Genomic DNA, 18,298 nt, shown 5'->3' with positions numbered 1-18,298 from the left:
GCCCTGACGTGTCTGGTCTGGCTGCGTCCTCACAGCCCTGACGTGTCTGGTCTGGCTGCGTCCTCACAGCCCTGACGTGTCTGGTCTGGCTGTGTGCATTTGTATTCCTGACTGTCACTGTGACTCCTGTTGAGAACACGGAGAGCGAGTAGGAGGAATGCCTTGGGGCCTCTGGCTAGAGCCGTGAAAGTGTTAGTTCTGTCCTCTGCTCTGCCAAGGTAATAACCTGTCTGTTCTCACAGCAGTCTCTTCCCTGTGCAGACGATACGACATGGGTGGGGGGAATCTGAGCCTTGTTAAATGTCACCTAGACAGATGAGAGAAACTCGTAGCCACAAGGGACTGTAGTGTGGATGGCACATAAATACAATTCAATGTTTGATGTTCTTTTTAAATGTATCTCTTTTGGATAAGAGTGTTACCTCAAAATAAGGAATGGGAATGTTTAACAAAACGTTTCAGTTTGAAGAAGATGAAGATAAGAGGGAAGTTGTAAGATCAGCTGTCATTTTAGTTTTTTATTTTATCTTTATTTAACTAGGCAAGTCAGTTAAGAACAAATTCTTATTTTCAATGACGGCCTAGGAACAGTGGGTTAACTGCCTTGTTCAGTGGCAGAACAACAGATTTTTACCTCGTCAGCTCGGGGATTCAATCTTGTAACCTTTCGGTTACTAGTCCAACGCTCTAACCACTAGGCTACCCGCCACTCTAATGTACTTGTCCTCATGTCTGTGTCAAGACATGCGTAGACGACATAGATAACAAACAAATCAGCTTGTGCGATTAGGACTCTTGATTTGTGCTTCCAGGTGCGCTTTGTCCATAACGTGACGTCTTGGAGAGAGATGAAGCCCGGGTTCTACCACGGACATGTGGCTTTCCTGGACTTCTCCAAGTAAAACCCTCCATTACATTCTTTACTGAAATTATATCCAGATGAGTAACAAACACATTTTATATGACACATGAAGAAGGTCTTGACTTGGTGCTTTTTATTTATTTATTTAGTTACTGATATAGATTTTTTTTTTTTACTGCTCTCATCACTTGTATACTCTTCCTACTGTGTGATTATCTTTGCTCTTCATCTTCTCAAAACGGCTGCTGCCACCATGTGGCTGAAAGTGGAACTAGTCCTGTATTTGTGAAATGCATTGGGCGTGAATCAAAAGCACCAAAAGTTCAGATATTCTTTTAGCAGTTCACTTCTAACTATTGTCATTAGGTGTTCCCCTAACTATTGTCATTAGGTGTTCCCCTAACTATTGTCATTAGGGACAGGTACACTACTGTTCAAAAGTTTGGTGTCACTTAGAAATGTCCTTGTTTTTTAAAGAAAAGCATTTTTTTTATTTTTTATTTAAAATAACATAAAAATGATCAGAAATAAAGTGTAGACATTGTTAATGTTGTAAATGACTATTGTAGCTGGAAACGGCAGATAAAAAAAATAATTTAAAAAATCTAATTGAATATCTACATAGGCGTACAGAAGCCCATTTATCAGGTATATTCCAACCTATTGTGATAGGGACAGGTGTATTCCAAACTATTGTGATTAGGGACAGGTATATTCCTAACTATTGTGATTAGGGACAGGTATATTCCTAACTATTGTGATTAGGGACAGGTATAATCCTAACTATTGTGATTAGGGACAGGTATATTCCTAACTATTGTGATTAGGGACAGGTATATTCCTAACTATTGTGATTAGGGACAGGTATATTCCAACCTATTGTGATTAGGGACAGGTGTATTCCAAACTATTGTGATTAGGGACAGGTATATTCCTAACTATTGTGATTAGGGACAGGTATAATCCTAACTATTGTGATTAGGGACAGGTGTATTCCTAACTATTGTGATTAGGGACAGGTATATTCCAAACTATTGTGATTAGGGACAGGTATACTCCTAACTATTGAGATTAGGGACAGGTATATTTCAAACTATTGAGATTAGGGACAGGTATATTCCAAACTATTGTGATTAGTTATATTCCTAACTATTGTGATTAGGGACAGGTATACTCCTAACTATTTGATTAGGGACAGGTATATTCCAACCTATTGTGATTAGGGACAGGTATATTCCAAACTATTGTGATTAGGGACAGGTATATTCCAAACTATTGTGATTAGGGACAGGTATATTCCAACCTATTGTGATTAGGGACAGGTATATTTCAAACTATTGAGATTAGGGACAGGTATATTCCAAACTATTGTGATTAGTTATATTCCTAACTATTGTGATTAGGGACAGGTATATTCCAAACTATTGTGATTAGGGACAGGTATATTCCAAACTATTGTGATTAGGGACAGGTATATTCCAAACTATTGTGATTAGTTATATTCCTAACTATTGTGATTAGGGACAGGTATACTCCTAACTATTTGATTAGGGACAGGTATATTCCAACCTATTGTGATTAGGGACAGGTATATTCCAAACTATTGTGATTAGGGACAGGTATATTCCAAACTATTGTGATTAGGGACAGGTATATTCCAACCTATTGTGATTAGGGACAGGTATATTTCAAACTATTGAGATTAGGGACAGGTATATTCCAAACTATTGTGATTAGTTATATTCCTAACTATTGTGATTAGGGACAGGTATATTCCAAACTATTGTGATTAGGGACAGGTATATTCCAAACTATTGTGATTAGGGACAGGTATATTCCAAACTATTGTGATTAGGGACAGGTATATTCCAAACTATTGTGATTAGGGACAGGTATATTCCTAAACTATTGTGATTAGGGACAGGTATACTCAAACTATTGTGATTAGGGACAGGTATACTCCTAAACTATTGTGATTAGGGAAAGGTATATTCCTAACTATTTGATTAGGGACAGGTATAATCCTAAACTATTGTGATTAGGGACAGGTATGCTCCTAAATATTGTGATTAGGGACAGGTATACTCCTAACTATTTTGCCCTCTGATTAGGTATGGGGTGAGAGGTAAACCCGTTTACATCAACGTGGTCCGGGACCCAATCCAACGCCTCGTATCATACTACTACTTCCTGAGGTTTGGAGACGACTACAGGCCCGGCCTTCGACGGAGAAAACAAGGCGACAAAAAGGTATTGTTGTTTACATAGAAGTTACCCATTAACATACTGGCTCTCAATGGTGTTTTAACATTTCTTATCGCCCTAGTGAGTGTATATCAAGCTCTATTTCTGACGTGTGTGTGTGTGTGTGTGCATGTGTTTTAGACTTTTGATGAGTGTGTGTCAGCAGGTGGTTCTGACTGTGCCTCTGAGAAGCTTTGGCTCCAGATCCCATTCTTCTGCGGACACTACTCAGAGTGCTGGTGGGTACTAAGATGGCAGCTAGTGCCGGGTGGGTGCCAACATGGCAGCCAGTGCCGGGTGGGTGCCAACATGGCAGCCAGTGCCGGGTGGGTGCCAACATGGCAGCCAGTGCCGGGTGGGTGCCAACATGGCAGCCAGTGCCGGGTGGGTGCCAACATGGCAGCCAGTGCCGGGTGGGTGCCAACATGGCAGCCAGTGCCGGGTGGGTGCCAACATGGCAGCCAGTGCCGGGTGGGTGCCAACATGGCAGCCAGTGCCGGGTGGGTGCCAACATGGCTGCCAGTGCCGGGTGGGTGCCAACATGGCTGCCAGTGCTGACCCACTTATCCCCATTGCACCGGCTCGGGCCTAGGGAACTTTGGTCAATGTGTTAGTAATCAGAACACATTGATGACATAATGATTTAAGTAATTTGTTGTCATTAAACCGTGTGTAAACCACAGATACATCCTATTAAAGGAGTTTTCTATGTGTAATTACCATGGTGTGAACTGTATATTGTGTGTATGTGTACTATAGGAACGTGGGCAGCAGGTGGGCGCTGGATCAGGCCAAGTATAACCTGCTGAATGAATATCTACTAGTAGGGGTGACAGAGGAGCTGGAGGACTTTATCATGATGCTGGAGGCAGCTCTGCCACGCTTCTTCAAGGGTGCCACTGGCCTCTACAAAACAGGTACTGTACTGGCACATCACGTATCCTGGTTCCTCTCTCACTTAACCTCAGCAGATAAACCCTGTCAGTGTTCTAGCCTTGTCTCTGTGGTACCATGTCCTCCGGACAGACCCTGCTCTGCAGCTCTGCTCTTTTCCTGGTAACAGCATTTAGTACACATGGGAAGGCCAACCTATTATTTAGGGCACTTGGGCAGACTAATCTCCTATTTAGGGCACTTGGGCAGACTAATCTCCTATTTAGTGCACTTGGGCAGACTAATCTCCTATTTAGGGCACTTGGGCAGACTAATCTCCTATTTAGGGCACTTGGGCAGACTAATCTCCTATTTAGGGCACTTGGGCAGACTAATCTCCTATTTAGGGCACTTGGGCAGACTAATCTCCTATTTAGGGCACTTGGGCAGACTAATCTCCTATTTAGGGCACTTGGGCAGACTAATCTCCTATTTAGGGCACTTGGGCAGACTAATCTCCTATTTAGGGCACTTGGGCAGACTAATCTCCTATTTAGGGCACTTGGGCAGACTAATCTCCTATTTAGGGCACTTGGGCAGACTAATCTCCTATTTAGGGCACTTGGGCAGACTAATCTCCTATTTAGGGCACTTGGGCAGACTAATCTCCTATTTAGGGCACTTGGGCAGACTAATCTCCTATTTAGGGCACTTGGGCAGACTAATCTCCTATTTAGGGCACTTGGGCAGACTAATCTCCTATTTAGGGCACTTGGGCAGACTAATCTCCTATTTAGGGCACTTGGGCAGACTAATCTCCTATTTAGGGCACTTGGGCAGACTAATCTCCTATTTAGGGCACTTGGGCAGACTAATCTCCTATTTAGGGCACTTGGGCAGACTAATCTCCTATTTAGGGCACTTGGGCAGACTAATCTCCTATTTAGGGCACTTGGGCAGACTAATCTCCTATTTAGGGCACTTGGGCAGACTAATCTCCTATTTAGGGCACTTGGGCAGACTAATCTCCTATTTAGGGCACTTGGGCAGACTAATCTCCTATTTAGGGCACTTGGGCAGACTAATCTCCTATTTAGGGCACTTGGGCAGACTAATCTCCTATTTAGGGCACTTGGGCAGACTAATCTCCTATTTAGGGCACTTGGGCAGACTAATCTCCTATTTAGGGCACTTGGGCAGACTAATCTCCTATTTAGGGCACTTGGGCAGACTAATCTCCTATTTAGGGCACTTGGGCAGACTAATCTCCTATTTAGGGCACTTGGGCAGACTAATCTCCTATTTAGGGCACTTGGGCAGACTAATCTCCTATTTAGGGCACTTGGGCAGACTAATCTCCTATTTAGGGCACTTGGGCAGACTAATCTCCTATTTAGGGCACTTGGGCAGACTAATCTCCTATTTAGGGCACTTGGGCAGACTAATCTCCTATTTAGGGCACTTGGGCAGACTAATCTCCTATTTAGGGCACTTGGGCAGACTAATCTCCTATTTAGGGCACTTGGGCAGACCAATCTCCTATTTAGGGCACTTGGGCAGACCAAGTGAAGGAGTAGCCTGTTGGATAGATACAGTGGTGTGATTATGCTGCGGGACTTAGAGGTAATTTGTGGTTTAGTACGGTACCCTGCGTCACCACATCCGACCATGATTGGGAGTCCCATAGGGCAGCGAACAATTGGCCCAGTGTTTCTCTCCCTCTAAAAACAGAAATAAATGTTTTGGCCTTTATTTACTTTTCAAAAAATCAAAAGTCAGCGATTGTTGTCTGAATAATCTCCAAATATCGTTATATATTTTCAAGTTGATGGCACAGTCATATAGCCTCAGCACCTATATAAAGCTGAGTTGACTCACTCATTCATGGCTTTGAATCAAAATAAACAAGTACTGTGCTGCAATACCACTGTAGACCCTAACCGATCCTCTCCTGTCCCCGTGTGCTCCCAGGTAAGAAGTCCCACCTGCGTAAGACCACAGAGAAGAAGCCACCCACCAAGGAGTCCATAGCCAAGCTGCAGCAGTCCGACATATGGAAGATGGAGAATGAGTTCTATGAGTTTGCCCTGGAGCAGTTCCAGTTTATCAGAGCCCACGCCGTCCGGGAGAAGGACGGGGAACTCTACCTGCTAGCCCAGAACTTCTTCTACGAGAAAATCTACCCCAAAGTGAACTAGGGTGGAACTGGGTTAACATCAGACCATGGGGGATGTTGATGAGGTCTGGGCTAACATCAGGCCAGGGGGATGTTGATGAGGTCTGGGCTAACATCAGGCCAGGGGGATGTTGATGAGGTCTGGGTTAACATCAGGCCACGGGGATGTTGATGAGGTCTGGGCTAACATCAGACCATGGGGATGTTGATGAGGTCTGGGTTAACAGCAGGCCATGGGGGATGTTGATGAGGTTTGTGCTAACAAGCAGGCCAGTGGGATGTTGATGAGGTCTGGGTTAATATCAGACCATGGGGGATGTTGATGAGGTCTGGGTTAACAGCAGGCCACGGGGATGTTGATGAGGTCTGTGCTAACATCAGACCATGGGGGATTTTGATGAGGTCTGGGTTAACAGCAGGCCACGGGGATGTTGATGAGGTCTGTGCTAACATCAGACCATGGGGGATGTTGATGAGGTCTGTGCTAACATCAGACCATGGGGGATGTTGATGAGGTCTGGGTTAACAGCAGGCCACGGGGATGTTGATGAGGTCTGTGCTAACATCAGACCATGGGGGATGTTGATGAGGTCTGGGCTAACAGCAGGCCAATGGGATGTTGATGAGGTCATACACTCTACTCTCTGTGTTAGTTCAGACGGCAGAGCCTGACCCTGTTACACACGTTACAGAATGCCATCATAACTGTGTCTGACGTGTGGATGGGGACCTACTGTGTGGCTGTACTGTAACGGGTCTGGGGAGAAAGGGGGATATTGTGCTGGTTTCATTGGTTCCTTGTTCTTCACTGTAGTTGTTGACTTCTACAAGGTATTTGAACAGGTCTCAATCCAACATGGTGTCCTGTTCTTCTCTGTAGCTGGTCACTTCTACAGGTTATTTAAGCCAGATCCAACATGGTGTCCTGTTCTTCTCTGTAGCTGGTAACTTCTACAGGTTATTGAAGCCAGATCCAACATGGTGTCGTGTACTTCTCTGTAGCTGGTCACTTCTACAGGTTATTTAAGCCAGATCCAACATGGTGTCGTGTACTTCTCTGTAGCTGGTCACTTCTACAGGTTATTTAAGCCAGATCCAACATGGTGTCCTGTGCTTCTCTGTAGCTTGTCACTTCTACAGGTTATTGAAGCCAGATCCAACATTGTGTTCTGTACTTCTCTGTAGCTGGTCACTTCTACAGGTTATTTAAGCCAGATCCAACATGGTGTCCTGTACTTCTCTGTAGCTGGTCACTTCTACAGGTTATTGAAGCCAGATCCGGCATGGCGGATTCATCTGGGCCCATATATACACGCAGGTCAGAGGTCAATAAGCCCCCCCTCCACTGGGGACCTGCCTTGTGGTCTTCAGGCTCCAACTCAAAATGGCTGCCCAACCACAACCACATCGGAAGACGCCCAGCAAAAGCTTTTGTCTATTTTGCGTTTCGTTTTTTTTATCAAACAACATATGAGAAGGTCAATTAAAAAGAAAACAGAAGTATGTCCGAAATTCGGACGTTTGATCTGTAGTACATAACTTCAGATCAAAGTGTCAGAAGGACAGTAGGCTGTGAAAGGGAGGTACTGTACTTACAAGGAGGAAAGGGTGGCTCCAGCTCGGTGTGCTGCCGAGTGGCTCCGGCTCGGTGTGCTGCCGAGTGGCTCCGGCTCGGTGTGCTGCCGAGTGGCTCCGGCTCGGTGTGCTGCTGCTAGCACTGTGTGTGTACAGTCGTGGCCAAAAGTTGAGAATGACACAAATATAAATTTTCAGTCTGCTGCCTCAGTTTGTATGATGGCAATTTGCATGTACTCCAGAATGTTATGAAGAGTGATCAGATGAATTGCAATTAATTGCAAAGTCCCTCTTTGCCATGCAAATGAACTGAATCTCCCAAAAACATTTCCACTGCATTTCAGACCTGCCACAAAAGGACCAGGTGACATCATGTCAGTGATTCTCTCGTTAACACAGGTGTGAGTGATGACGAGGACAAGGCTGGAGATCACTCTGTCATGTTGATTGAGTTCGAATAACAGACTGCAAGCTTCAAAAGGAGGGTGGTGCTTGGAATCATTGTTCTTCCTCTGTCAATCATGGTTACCTGCAAGGAAACACGTGCGGTCATCATTGCTTTGCACAAAAAGGGCTTCACAGGCAAGGATATTGCTGCCAGTAAGATTGCACCTAAATCAACCATTTATTGGATCATCAAGAACTTCAAGGAGAGCAGATCAATTGTTGTGAAGAAGGCTTCAGAGCACCCAAGAAAGTCCAGCAAGCGCCATGATCGTCTCCTAAAGTTGATTCAGCTGCGGGATCAGGGCACCACCAGTACAGAGCTTGCTCAGGAATGGCAGCAAGCAGGTGTGAGTGCATCTGCACGCACAGTGAAGCGAAGACTTTTGGAGGGTTGCCTGGTGTCAAGAAGGGCAGCAAAGAAGCCACCTCTCCAGGAAAAACATCAGGGACAGACTGATATTCTGCAAAAGGCACAGGGATTGGACTGCTTAGGACCTGGGTAAAGTCATTTTCTCTGATGAATCCCCTTTCCGATTGTTTGGAGCATCCGGAACAAAGCTTCTCCGGAGAAGACAAGGTGAGCGCTACCATCAGTCCTGTGTCATGCCAACAGTAAAGCATCCTGAGACCATTCATGGGTGGGGTTGCTTCTCAGCCAAGGGAGTGGGCTCACTCACAATTTTGCCTAAGAACACAGCCATGAATAAAGAATGCTACCAACACATCCTCTGAGAGCAACGTCTCCCAACCATCCAGGAACAGTTTGGTGAGAAACAATGCCTTTTAGGGCATGATGGAGCTCTTTGCCATAAGGCAAAAGTGATAACTAAGTGGCTCGGGGATTAAAATATTGATATTTTGGGTCCATGGCCAGGAAACTCCCCAGAACTTAATCCCATTGAGAACTTGTGGTCAATCCTCAAGAGGCGGGCGGACAAACAAAAACCCACAAATTCTGACAAACTCCAAGCATTGATTATGCAAGAATGGGCTGCCATCAGTCAGGATGTGGCCCAGAAGTTAATTGACAGCATGCCAGGGCGGATTGCAGAGGTCTTGAAAAAAGAAGGGTCAACACTGCAAATATTGACTCTTTGCATCAACTTCATGTAATTGTCAATAAAAAGCCTTTGACACTTATGAAATGCTTGTAATTATACTTCAGTATTTCGTAGTAACATCTGACAAAAATATCTAAAGACACTGAAGCAGCAAACTTTGTGGAAATTAATATTTGTCTTTCTCCAAACTTTTGGCCACGATTTGTATATTTAGATCCATTGTTAGCCGTTTACAGAGTGAACACATGAAACCACAGTACACAGTGTATTTATACACTACATATCTGATGTACTGGACCAAACGGTTGGGAGAACTTCTCTGACTATTTTTGTGTCTCTCTAACATAACATAACATCTAGTAGTTTGTTTACCACTGAGAAAACATTCTCAGATTTTATAAAATAATCTCCGTTCTGTACTATCGACATGAAGTTCCTCCCATTTCTAACCACCACACATTCCAAATGTGTTTCATTTATCAGTTTGTTGGAGTTGTCTGGATAACGAACGTGTTTTTAGCCCAAGGTTTTAGTGTGTGAACACAGCAGCAGTGTGTCGCTATGACTCAACAGTGTGTGATCAACGTTTACCAGAAAAAACACTTTTCTTTTAAATTATTATTATTTTTACCCCAGCCAGTCCCAAATTGCTCTCTACCCCTCTCCCTTGGCCCTAACCCTTTTAGTGTTTGCAGATCAGAAAGGTCTGGCTAGGTATAAGCGATGGTAGATCTTCCACCGTGTTGCATACACCTTACAAATCTGCAGACATGGAAGTGTTTGTCCAATGGGGAAAGGTACAAATCTGCAGACATGGAAGTGTTTGTCCAATGGGGAAAGGTACAAATCGTGACCGTCTAGTCACATGTTTTGTTTGGGGTAACAGGGTCACGCTCGTTAGGGAGCGAAGAAGAGAAACACATCCTTGATAGTGCCTTCATCATGTCATTATTAGTGTTAACCAAATTACACCCTATTCCCTGTTTAGTTGACTACTGCTCACCACTGCCCCATAGGGCCCTGATAAAAAGTAGTGCACTACATAGGGACTAGGGGGCTATTTGGGATGTATATTTATACAAGACTCCTAAGCCACTTTTTGATATCCCATGTCATTTTTCCCCTTCACTTTTTCTCTCCTGAATGTGTTGTGCTCGTTCATTTGACACAATTATCTGTTCAACTGCCAATATATTTTTTTTCATTTTTTTTTCCATATGAATTTGTTATTGTAAACAACCTAAAACATTTGAAATAAATACTTAAACTGTTTCACATTCTCTGCTGGTCTTCTGTTTTGAAGTGTAAACTTAGATTAATTAAAGACATCCTCTTGTTGAACGGTTCCTGTTGAAAAGAGATCCCACGAATAAAAACGTTAAACTACACGGGTAAAAAAAATAATAGAGCTGTAAAATCATTGTGTTGGAAAAAGAGTTCATCCTAGCAGGCCTTCCATCATGTTTATATATGTCATGCATGTTTTGTCTTTCGCTCACTTACCTGAGAGATACTTCTCTAGCCTGGTTCCTCTAGGTTTCTTCCTAGGTTTTGGCCTTTCTAGGGAGTTTGTCCTAGCCACCCGTGCTTCTACACCTGCATTGCTTGCTGTTTGGGGTTTTAGGCTGGGTTTCTGTACAGCACTGAGATATCAGCTGATGTACGAAGGGCTATATAAAATAAAAAATAAACTTGATTGATTCTCTTAACTGTCTTTACGTTGACTCTTTCCTCTTGACTCTTTCCTCTTGACTCTTTCCTCTTGACTCTTTCCTCTTGACTCTTTCCTCTTGACTCTTTCCTGTTGAGTTTACAAAAGAGGATATTGCTAAAAGCTGTAAGCCATTCTTGTTGTTTCAGCCTTTCTCCAGGTGCAGAAAAAGACCCGGTCAAATAGTGGCATTGTCTTTTTAAACCACTGTTTTGAACAGATTGACATCTTGATAATAAAAAAAAAATCCAACAGCAAGCTAGCTAGTATATAACACACAGTCAGTGCCTCTTCCTCTGTGGTGCTGTAGAAGTGATGCTGTCAATCAAATAACTCTAAATCATAAGCTTAAAGAGAGAATGCTGCACTGGAAATGTAACAGAACATCAACTGTAACGAGAGAGAATGCTGCACTGGAAATGTAACAGAACATCAACTGTAAAGAGAGAATGCTGCACTGGAAATGTAACAGAACATCAACTGTAACGAGAGAGAATGCTGCACTGGAAATGTAAATGAACATCAACTGTAAAGAGAGAATGCTGCACTGGAAATGTAACAGAACATCCAACTGTAACGAGAGGATGCTGCACTGGAAATGTAACAGAACATCCAACTGTAACGAGAGGATGCTGCACTGGAAATGTAACAGAACATCCAACTGTAACGAGAGGATGCTGCACTGGAAATGTAACAGAACATCAACTGTAACGAGAGAGGATGCTGCACTGGAAATGTAACAGAACATCAACTGTAACGAGAGGATGCTGCACTGGAAATGTAACAGAACATCAACTGTAACGAGAGAGGATGCTGCACTGGAAATGTAACATCAACTGTAACGAGAGAGGATGCTGCACTGGAAATGTAACAGAACATCCAACTGTAACGAGAGGATGCTGCACTGGAAATGTAACAGAACATCCAACTAACGAGAGAGGATGCTGCACTGGAAATGTAACAGAACATCCAACTGTAACGAGAGGATGCTGCACTGGAAATGTAACAGAACATCAACTGTAATGAGAGAGGATGCTGCACTGGAAATGTAACATCAACTGTAACGAGAGAGGATGCTGCACTGGAAATGTAACATCAACTGTAATGAGAGAGGATGCTGCACTGGAAATGTATCAGAACATCCAACTGTAACGAGAGAGGATGCTGCACTGGAAATGTATCAGAACATCCAACTGTAACGAGAGAGGATGCTGCACTGGAAATGTGACATCAACTGTAACGAGAGGATGCTGCACTGGAAATGTATCAGAACATCAACTGTAACGAGAGAGGATGCTGCACTGGAAATGTATCAGAACATCCAACTGTAACGAGAGAGGATGCTGCACTGGAAATGTGACAGAACATCAACTGTAACGAGAGAGGATGCTGCACTGGAAATGTAACTAACAAGAGAGGATGCTGCACTGGAAATGTGACAGAACATCAACTGTAACAAGAGCCTTATTTAATCACTATGGAAACAGTAGTCATCCTATAAAGTCACACCAATGTCATAGGAAATAAAGCCTAACAAACCATAGGGCTCTTATTAACAATAGCCTTGAATATTATCAGTATGCTCTGGGGTAAGATGGTCTCCTGAAGATGGGATTGGTGACACCTCTTGCACCGCCTGTGCCACCTCCAGGGGGGATAGGTAGGTGTAGGGTGAAGTTGTCACTACATCCTGATCTTGGGTCAGTTTTGCATTTTCCACACTAATGGTTAAGGTTTAGGATTGTGGGAGGGGGAAGCTGATCCTAGATCTGTACCTAGGGGACTACCTAACTTCACCCAGCTTTGGGAAACGTGCCATTGGTCCCTACTCCTCAGGCCTTTTTACGATCCAACAGTCCCCGTCCAACACAGAGGCCCCAACCAATCTGATTCTCTCACCGTGTGGCCAGCAACACAGAGGCCCCAACCAATCGGATTCTCTCACCGTGTGGCCAGCAACACAGAGGCCCCAACCAATCGGATTCTCTCCCCGTGTGGCCAGCAACAGAGGCCCCAACCAATCGGATTCTCTCACCGTGTGGCCAGCAACACAGAGGCCCCAACCAATCAGATTCTCTCACCGTGTGGCCAGCAACACAGAGGCCCCAACCAATCGGATTCTCTCACCGTGTGGCCAGCAACACAGAGGCCCCAACCAATCGGATTCTCTCACCGTGTGGCCAGCAACACAGGGTCACATCCCAAATGCCTCCCTATTGCCTACATAGTTCACTACTTTCGACCAGGGCCCTATGGGTAAGTAGTGCACTGCATCAGGAAATAGAGTGCCATTTGTGTGTGTGTGTAGGGTGGGGTGGGGGTGGGGTGGGGGGGTAGAACAGTCACAAGGAGAGCCAGACCAGCCGTCTCAGGAAATAGAAACTCAATTACCAGTTTAGCTGTAGGCAACATGGAGTGTTGGTTGTGTTCATTAACTAGATCCAGTAGGATAATTACTGCTTCTCAATTAAAAACACTCTCTACAGTGTATTGATGTCAGCTGATGAGTTCTCTGAAGGGTAATAGGGGAACGGAAAACTACGCCAGTGAATGTTAACAATGTTAACATTTTTTTTATGTTGCCAATTTATTTTATTTTGGAGTTTTTTATTATTTCAGTGTTTTTAATGAGGAATAGTTTTTTTTGCGTGATTTAATGATATTAATCTACCAGTCTTTGCAATTTAGATTTTTTTGTTTTATAACAAACACTGCTTTGTTTTGTTTTATATAATGTTAAAATAACACCCTCCCCCCCACCCCTTCAACGGTCACAGATGAATAGGAGTAATAGCCTTCTTGGACAGCCTTCTCTTATTTAATCAATCTGAATTCTGTAAATAGACACACTTGTTCTGGTGACTTGATATTGTAGTTGATTTGATTCTGTGTGCTGAGATTTTAATGCTTGCAGCACTTCCGTTCCGTTTTAAACGGCCTTTTAATTGACTGTAGTCTTAAAGGTCGCCACTAGAGGGCGCTAAGAAACCACTGAACCACTACACAACCCTGTACATTCTCTAAGCAAGTCTGCTTTCCCTGGAACTGTTCACTGGTCTGTTAACCAGCAGACCTCATTAATGCACCTGTACAGAGCAGAGCCAAATGGGACAAAGGAATAGGGTATCACCATTAAGAATACAGATTGAGCCATTACAGCTCAATTGGTTCTGGGCTCTAATGGAGACCTCTATAAATAGGTTATCTTCTTGGTCTTGGATAATTTGTGCTGCTGCACTCTCAGGGTATTGGATAATGACACAGCTCCATTTTAATCCAGGGTTTACGGCATAAATGGGTTGTTCCCTTGATTTCGCTACTTATTGCAAAAAGGACGTTTTAAACATAATCTCACAGCAGCAGCATCTCACCTCTCACAAACAGCTTTACTGAACCAGTGGTACGAAACGAGGTTACTTCTCTGGGAAATCTAACGTGATTGCTATTACAGTGTTTACTGTGATTTTGAAAAGGCCTTCCATTGATCTTAATGTAATACGTGATCCTATTTTAGTTAATTAGCTCCTAAACAGTGACCTCATTCAGCTAGTGACAGATGGCCTGACTGGTAGCCACTAGCTATGTAGCCATAACCCTCTGGACTATTTTTGGACTTCAGTGGAGTGTGTCAGATCCTTATATTTGGATCTCAATATGAAGCTCTTGACTATGGGAGACCTACCTAGCTAGTTGACCAGGGGAGACCCACCCAGCTAGTTGACCAGGGGAGACCCACCCAGCTAGTTGACCAGGGGAGACCCACCCAGCTAGTTGACCAGGGGAGACCCACCCAGCTAGTTGACCAGGGGAGACCCACCCAGCTAGTTGACCAGGGGAGACCCACCCAGCTAGTTGACCAGGGGAGACCCACCCAGCTAGTTGACCAGGGGAGACCCACCCAGCTAGTTGACCAGGGGAGACCCACCCAGCTAGTTGACCAGGGGAGACCCACCCAGCTAGTTGACCAGGGGAGACCCACCCAGCTAGCTAGTTGACCAATGGAGACCCACCCAGCTAGTTGACCAGGGGAGATCCACCCAGCTAGTTGACCAGGGGAGACCCACCCAGCTAGTTGACCAATGGAGACCCACCCAGCTAGATGACCAGGGGAGACCCACCCAGCTAGTTGACCAGGGGAGACCCACCCAGCTAGTTGACCAGGGGAGACCCGCCCAGCTAGTTGACCAGGGGAGACCCACCCAGCTAGTTGACCAGGGGAGACCCACCCAGCTAGTTGACCAGGGGAGACCCACCCAGCTAGTTGACCAGGGGAGACCCACCCAGCTAGATGACCAGGGGAGACCCACCCAGCTAGTTGACCAGGGGAGACCCACCCAGCTAGATGACCAGGGGAGACCCACCCAGCTAGATGACCAGGGGAGACCCACCCAGCTAGTTGACCAGGGGAGACCCACCCAGCTAGTTGACCAGGTGAGACCCACCCAGCTAGTTGACCAGGTGAGACCCACCCAGCTAGTTGACCAGGGGAGACCCACCCAGCTAGTTGACCAGGGGAGACCCACACAGCTAGTTGACCAGGGGAGACCCAACCCAGCTAGTTCACCAGGGGAGACCCACCCAGCTAGTTGACCAGGGGAGACCCACCCAGCTAGTTGACCAGGGGAGACCCACCCAGCTAGATGACCAGGGGAGACCCACCCAGCTAGTTGACCAGGGGAGACCCACCCAGCTAGATGACCAGGGGAGACCCACCCAGCTAGATGACCAGGGGAGACCCACCCAGCTAGATGACCAGGGGAGACCCACCCAGCTAGATGACCAGGGGAGACCCACCCAGCTAGTTGACCAGGGGAGACCCACCCAGCTAGTTGACCAGGGGAGACCCACCCAGCTAGTTGACCAGGGGAGACCCACCCAGCTAGTTGACCAGGGGAGACCCACCCAGCTAGTTGACCAGGGGAGACCCACCCAGCTAGTTGACCAGGGAAGACCCACCCAGCTAGTTGACCAGGGGAGACCCACCCAGCTAGTTGACCAGGGGAGACCCACCCAGCTAGCTAGTTGACCAATGGAGACCCACCCAGCTAGTTGACCAGGGGAGATCCACCCAGCTAGTTGACCAGGGGAGACCCACCCAGCTAGTTGACCAGGGGAGACCCACCCAGCTAGATGACCAGGGGAGACCCACCCAGCTAGTTGACCAGAGGAGACCCACCCAGCTAGTTGACCAGGGGAGACCCACCCAGCTAGTTGACCAGGGGAGACCCATCCAGCTAGTTGACCAGGGGAGACCCACCCAGCTAGTTGACCAGGTGAGACCCACCCAGCTAGTTGACCAGGGGAGACCCACCCAGCTAGATGACCAGGGGAGACCCACCCAGCTAGATGACCAGGGGAATCCCACCCAGCTAGTTGACCTGGGGAGACCCACCCAGCTAGTTGACCAGGGGAGACCCACCCAGCTAGTTGACCAGGGGAGACCCACCCAGCTAGTTGACCAGGGGAGACCCACCCAGCTCGTTGACCAGGGGAGACCCACCCAGCTCGTTGACCAGGGGAGACCCACCCAGCTCGTTGACCAGGGGAGACCCACCCAGCTAGATGACCAGGGGAGACCCACCCAGCTCGTTGACCAGGGGAGACCCACCCAGCTCGTTGACCATCGGAGACCCACCCAGCTCGTTGACCAGGGGAGACCCACCCAGCTCGATGACCAGGGGAGACCCACCCAGCTAGTTGACCAGAGGAGACCCACCCAGCTAGTTGACCAGGGGAGACCCACCCAGCTAGTTGACGAGGGGAGACCCACCCAGCTAGTTGACCAGGTGAGACCCACCCAGCTAGTTGACCAGGGGAGACCCACCCAGCTAGATGACCAGGGGAGACCCACCCAGCTAGATGACCAGGGGAGACCCACCCAGCTAGATGACCAGGGGAGACCCACCCAGCTAGATGACCAGGGGAGACCCACCCAGCTCGTTGACCAGGGGAGACCCACCCAGCTCGTTGACCAGGGGAGACCCACCCAGCTCGATGACCAGGGGAGACCCACCCAGCTAGTTGACCAGGGGAGACCCACCCAGCTAGTTGACCAGGGGAGACCCACCCAGCTAGTTGACCAGGGGAGACCCACCCAGCTAGTTGACCAGGGGAGACCCACCCAGCTCGTTGACCAGGGGAGACCCACCCAGCTCGTTGACCAGGGGAGACCCACCCAGCTAGTTGACCAGGGGAGACCCACCCAGCTAGTTGACCAGGGGAGACCCACCCAGCTAGTTGACCAGGGGAGACCCACCCAGCTAGATGACCAGGGGAGACCCACCCAGCTAGTTGACCAGGGGAGACCCACCCAGCTAGTTGACCAGGGGAGACCCACCCCGCTAGTTGACCAGGGGAGACCCACCCCGCTAGTTGAACAGGGGAGACCCACCCAGCTCGTTGACCAGGGGAGACCCACCCAGCTCGTTGACCAGGGGAGACCCACCCAGCTCGTTGACCAGGGGAGACCCACCCAGCTCGTTGACCAGGGGAGACCCACCCAGCTAGATGACCAGGGGAGTCCCACCCAGCTAGTTGACCTGGGGAGACCCAACCAGCTAGATGACCAGGGGAGACCCACCCAGCTAGTTGACCAGGGGAGACCCACCCAGCTAGATGACCAGGGGAGACCCACCCAGCTCGTTGACCAGGGGAGACCCACCCAGCTCGTTGACCAGGGGAGACCCACCCAGCTAGATGACCAGGGGAGACCCACCCAGCTAATTGACCAGGGGAGACCCACCCAGCTAGTTGACCAGGGGAGACCCACCCAGCTAGTTGACCAGGGGAGACCCACCCAGCTAGTTGACCAGGGGAGACCCACCCAGCTCGTTGACCAGGGGAGACCCACCCAGCTAGTTGACCAGGGGAGACCTACCTAGCTAGTTGACCAGGGGAGACCCACCCAGCTAGTTGACCAGGGGAGACCTACCTAGCTAGTTGACCAGGGGAGACCCACCCAGCTAGTTGACCAGGGGAGACCCACCCAGCTAGTTGACCAGGGGAGACCCACCAAGCTAGATGACCAGGGGAGACCCACCCAGCTAGTTGACCAGGTGAGACCCACCCTGCTCGTTGACCAGGGGAGGCCCACCCAGCTCGTTGACCAGGGGAGGCCCACCCAGCTCGTTGACCAGGGGAGGCCCACCCAGCTCGTTGACCAGGGGAGGCCCACCCAGCTCGTTGACCAGGGGAGACCAACCCAGCTCGTTGACCAGGGGAGACCCACCCAGCTAGTTGACCAGGGGAGACCCACCCAGCTAGTTGACCAGGGGAGACCCACCCAGCTAGTTGACCAGGGGAGACCCACCCAGCTCGTTGACCAGGGGAGACCCACCCAGCTCGTTGAC

The 18,298-nt window shown here is 47.6% G+C and overlaps 1 protein-coding gene across 1 annotated transcript in view; it reads left to right on the top strand.

Annotated features, from left to right (window-relative positions):
• Window positions 1-10,510, top strand: part of LOC129869436 (heparan sulfate 2-O-sulfotransferase 1-like) — a 74,778-nt gene extending 64,268 nt beyond the window's left edge. Inside the window, exons 3-7 of the mRNA XM_055943847.1 lie at window positions 813-898; window positions 2,974-3,112; window positions 3,248-3,345; window positions 3,866-4,023; window positions 5,951-10,510. Coding sequence (XP_055799822.1) covers window positions 813-898; window positions 2,974-3,112; window positions 3,248-3,345; window positions 3,866-4,023; window positions 5,951-6,177 — 708 coding nt within the window. The 3' untranslated portion in view covers window positions 6,178-10,510. The remainder of the gene's footprint in view (window positions 1-812; window positions 899-2,973; window positions 3,113-3,247; window positions 3,346-3,865; window positions 4,024-5,950) is intronic.
• The last annotated feature ends 7,788 nt before the right edge of the window (window positions 10,511-18,298 follow it).

Source organism: Salvelinus fontinalis, chromosome 14 (assembly GCF_029448725.1).
Source record: "Salvelinus fontinalis isolate EN_2023a chromosome 14, ASM2944872v1, whole genome shotgun sequence".
Taxonomy (NCBI): Eukaryota; Metazoa; Chordata; class Actinopteri; order Salmoniformes; family Salmonidae; genus Salvelinus; species Salvelinus fontinalis.
Note: the sequence above shows the minus strand (reverse complement) of the source record. Positions and strands in the feature narration are given on the sequence as shown.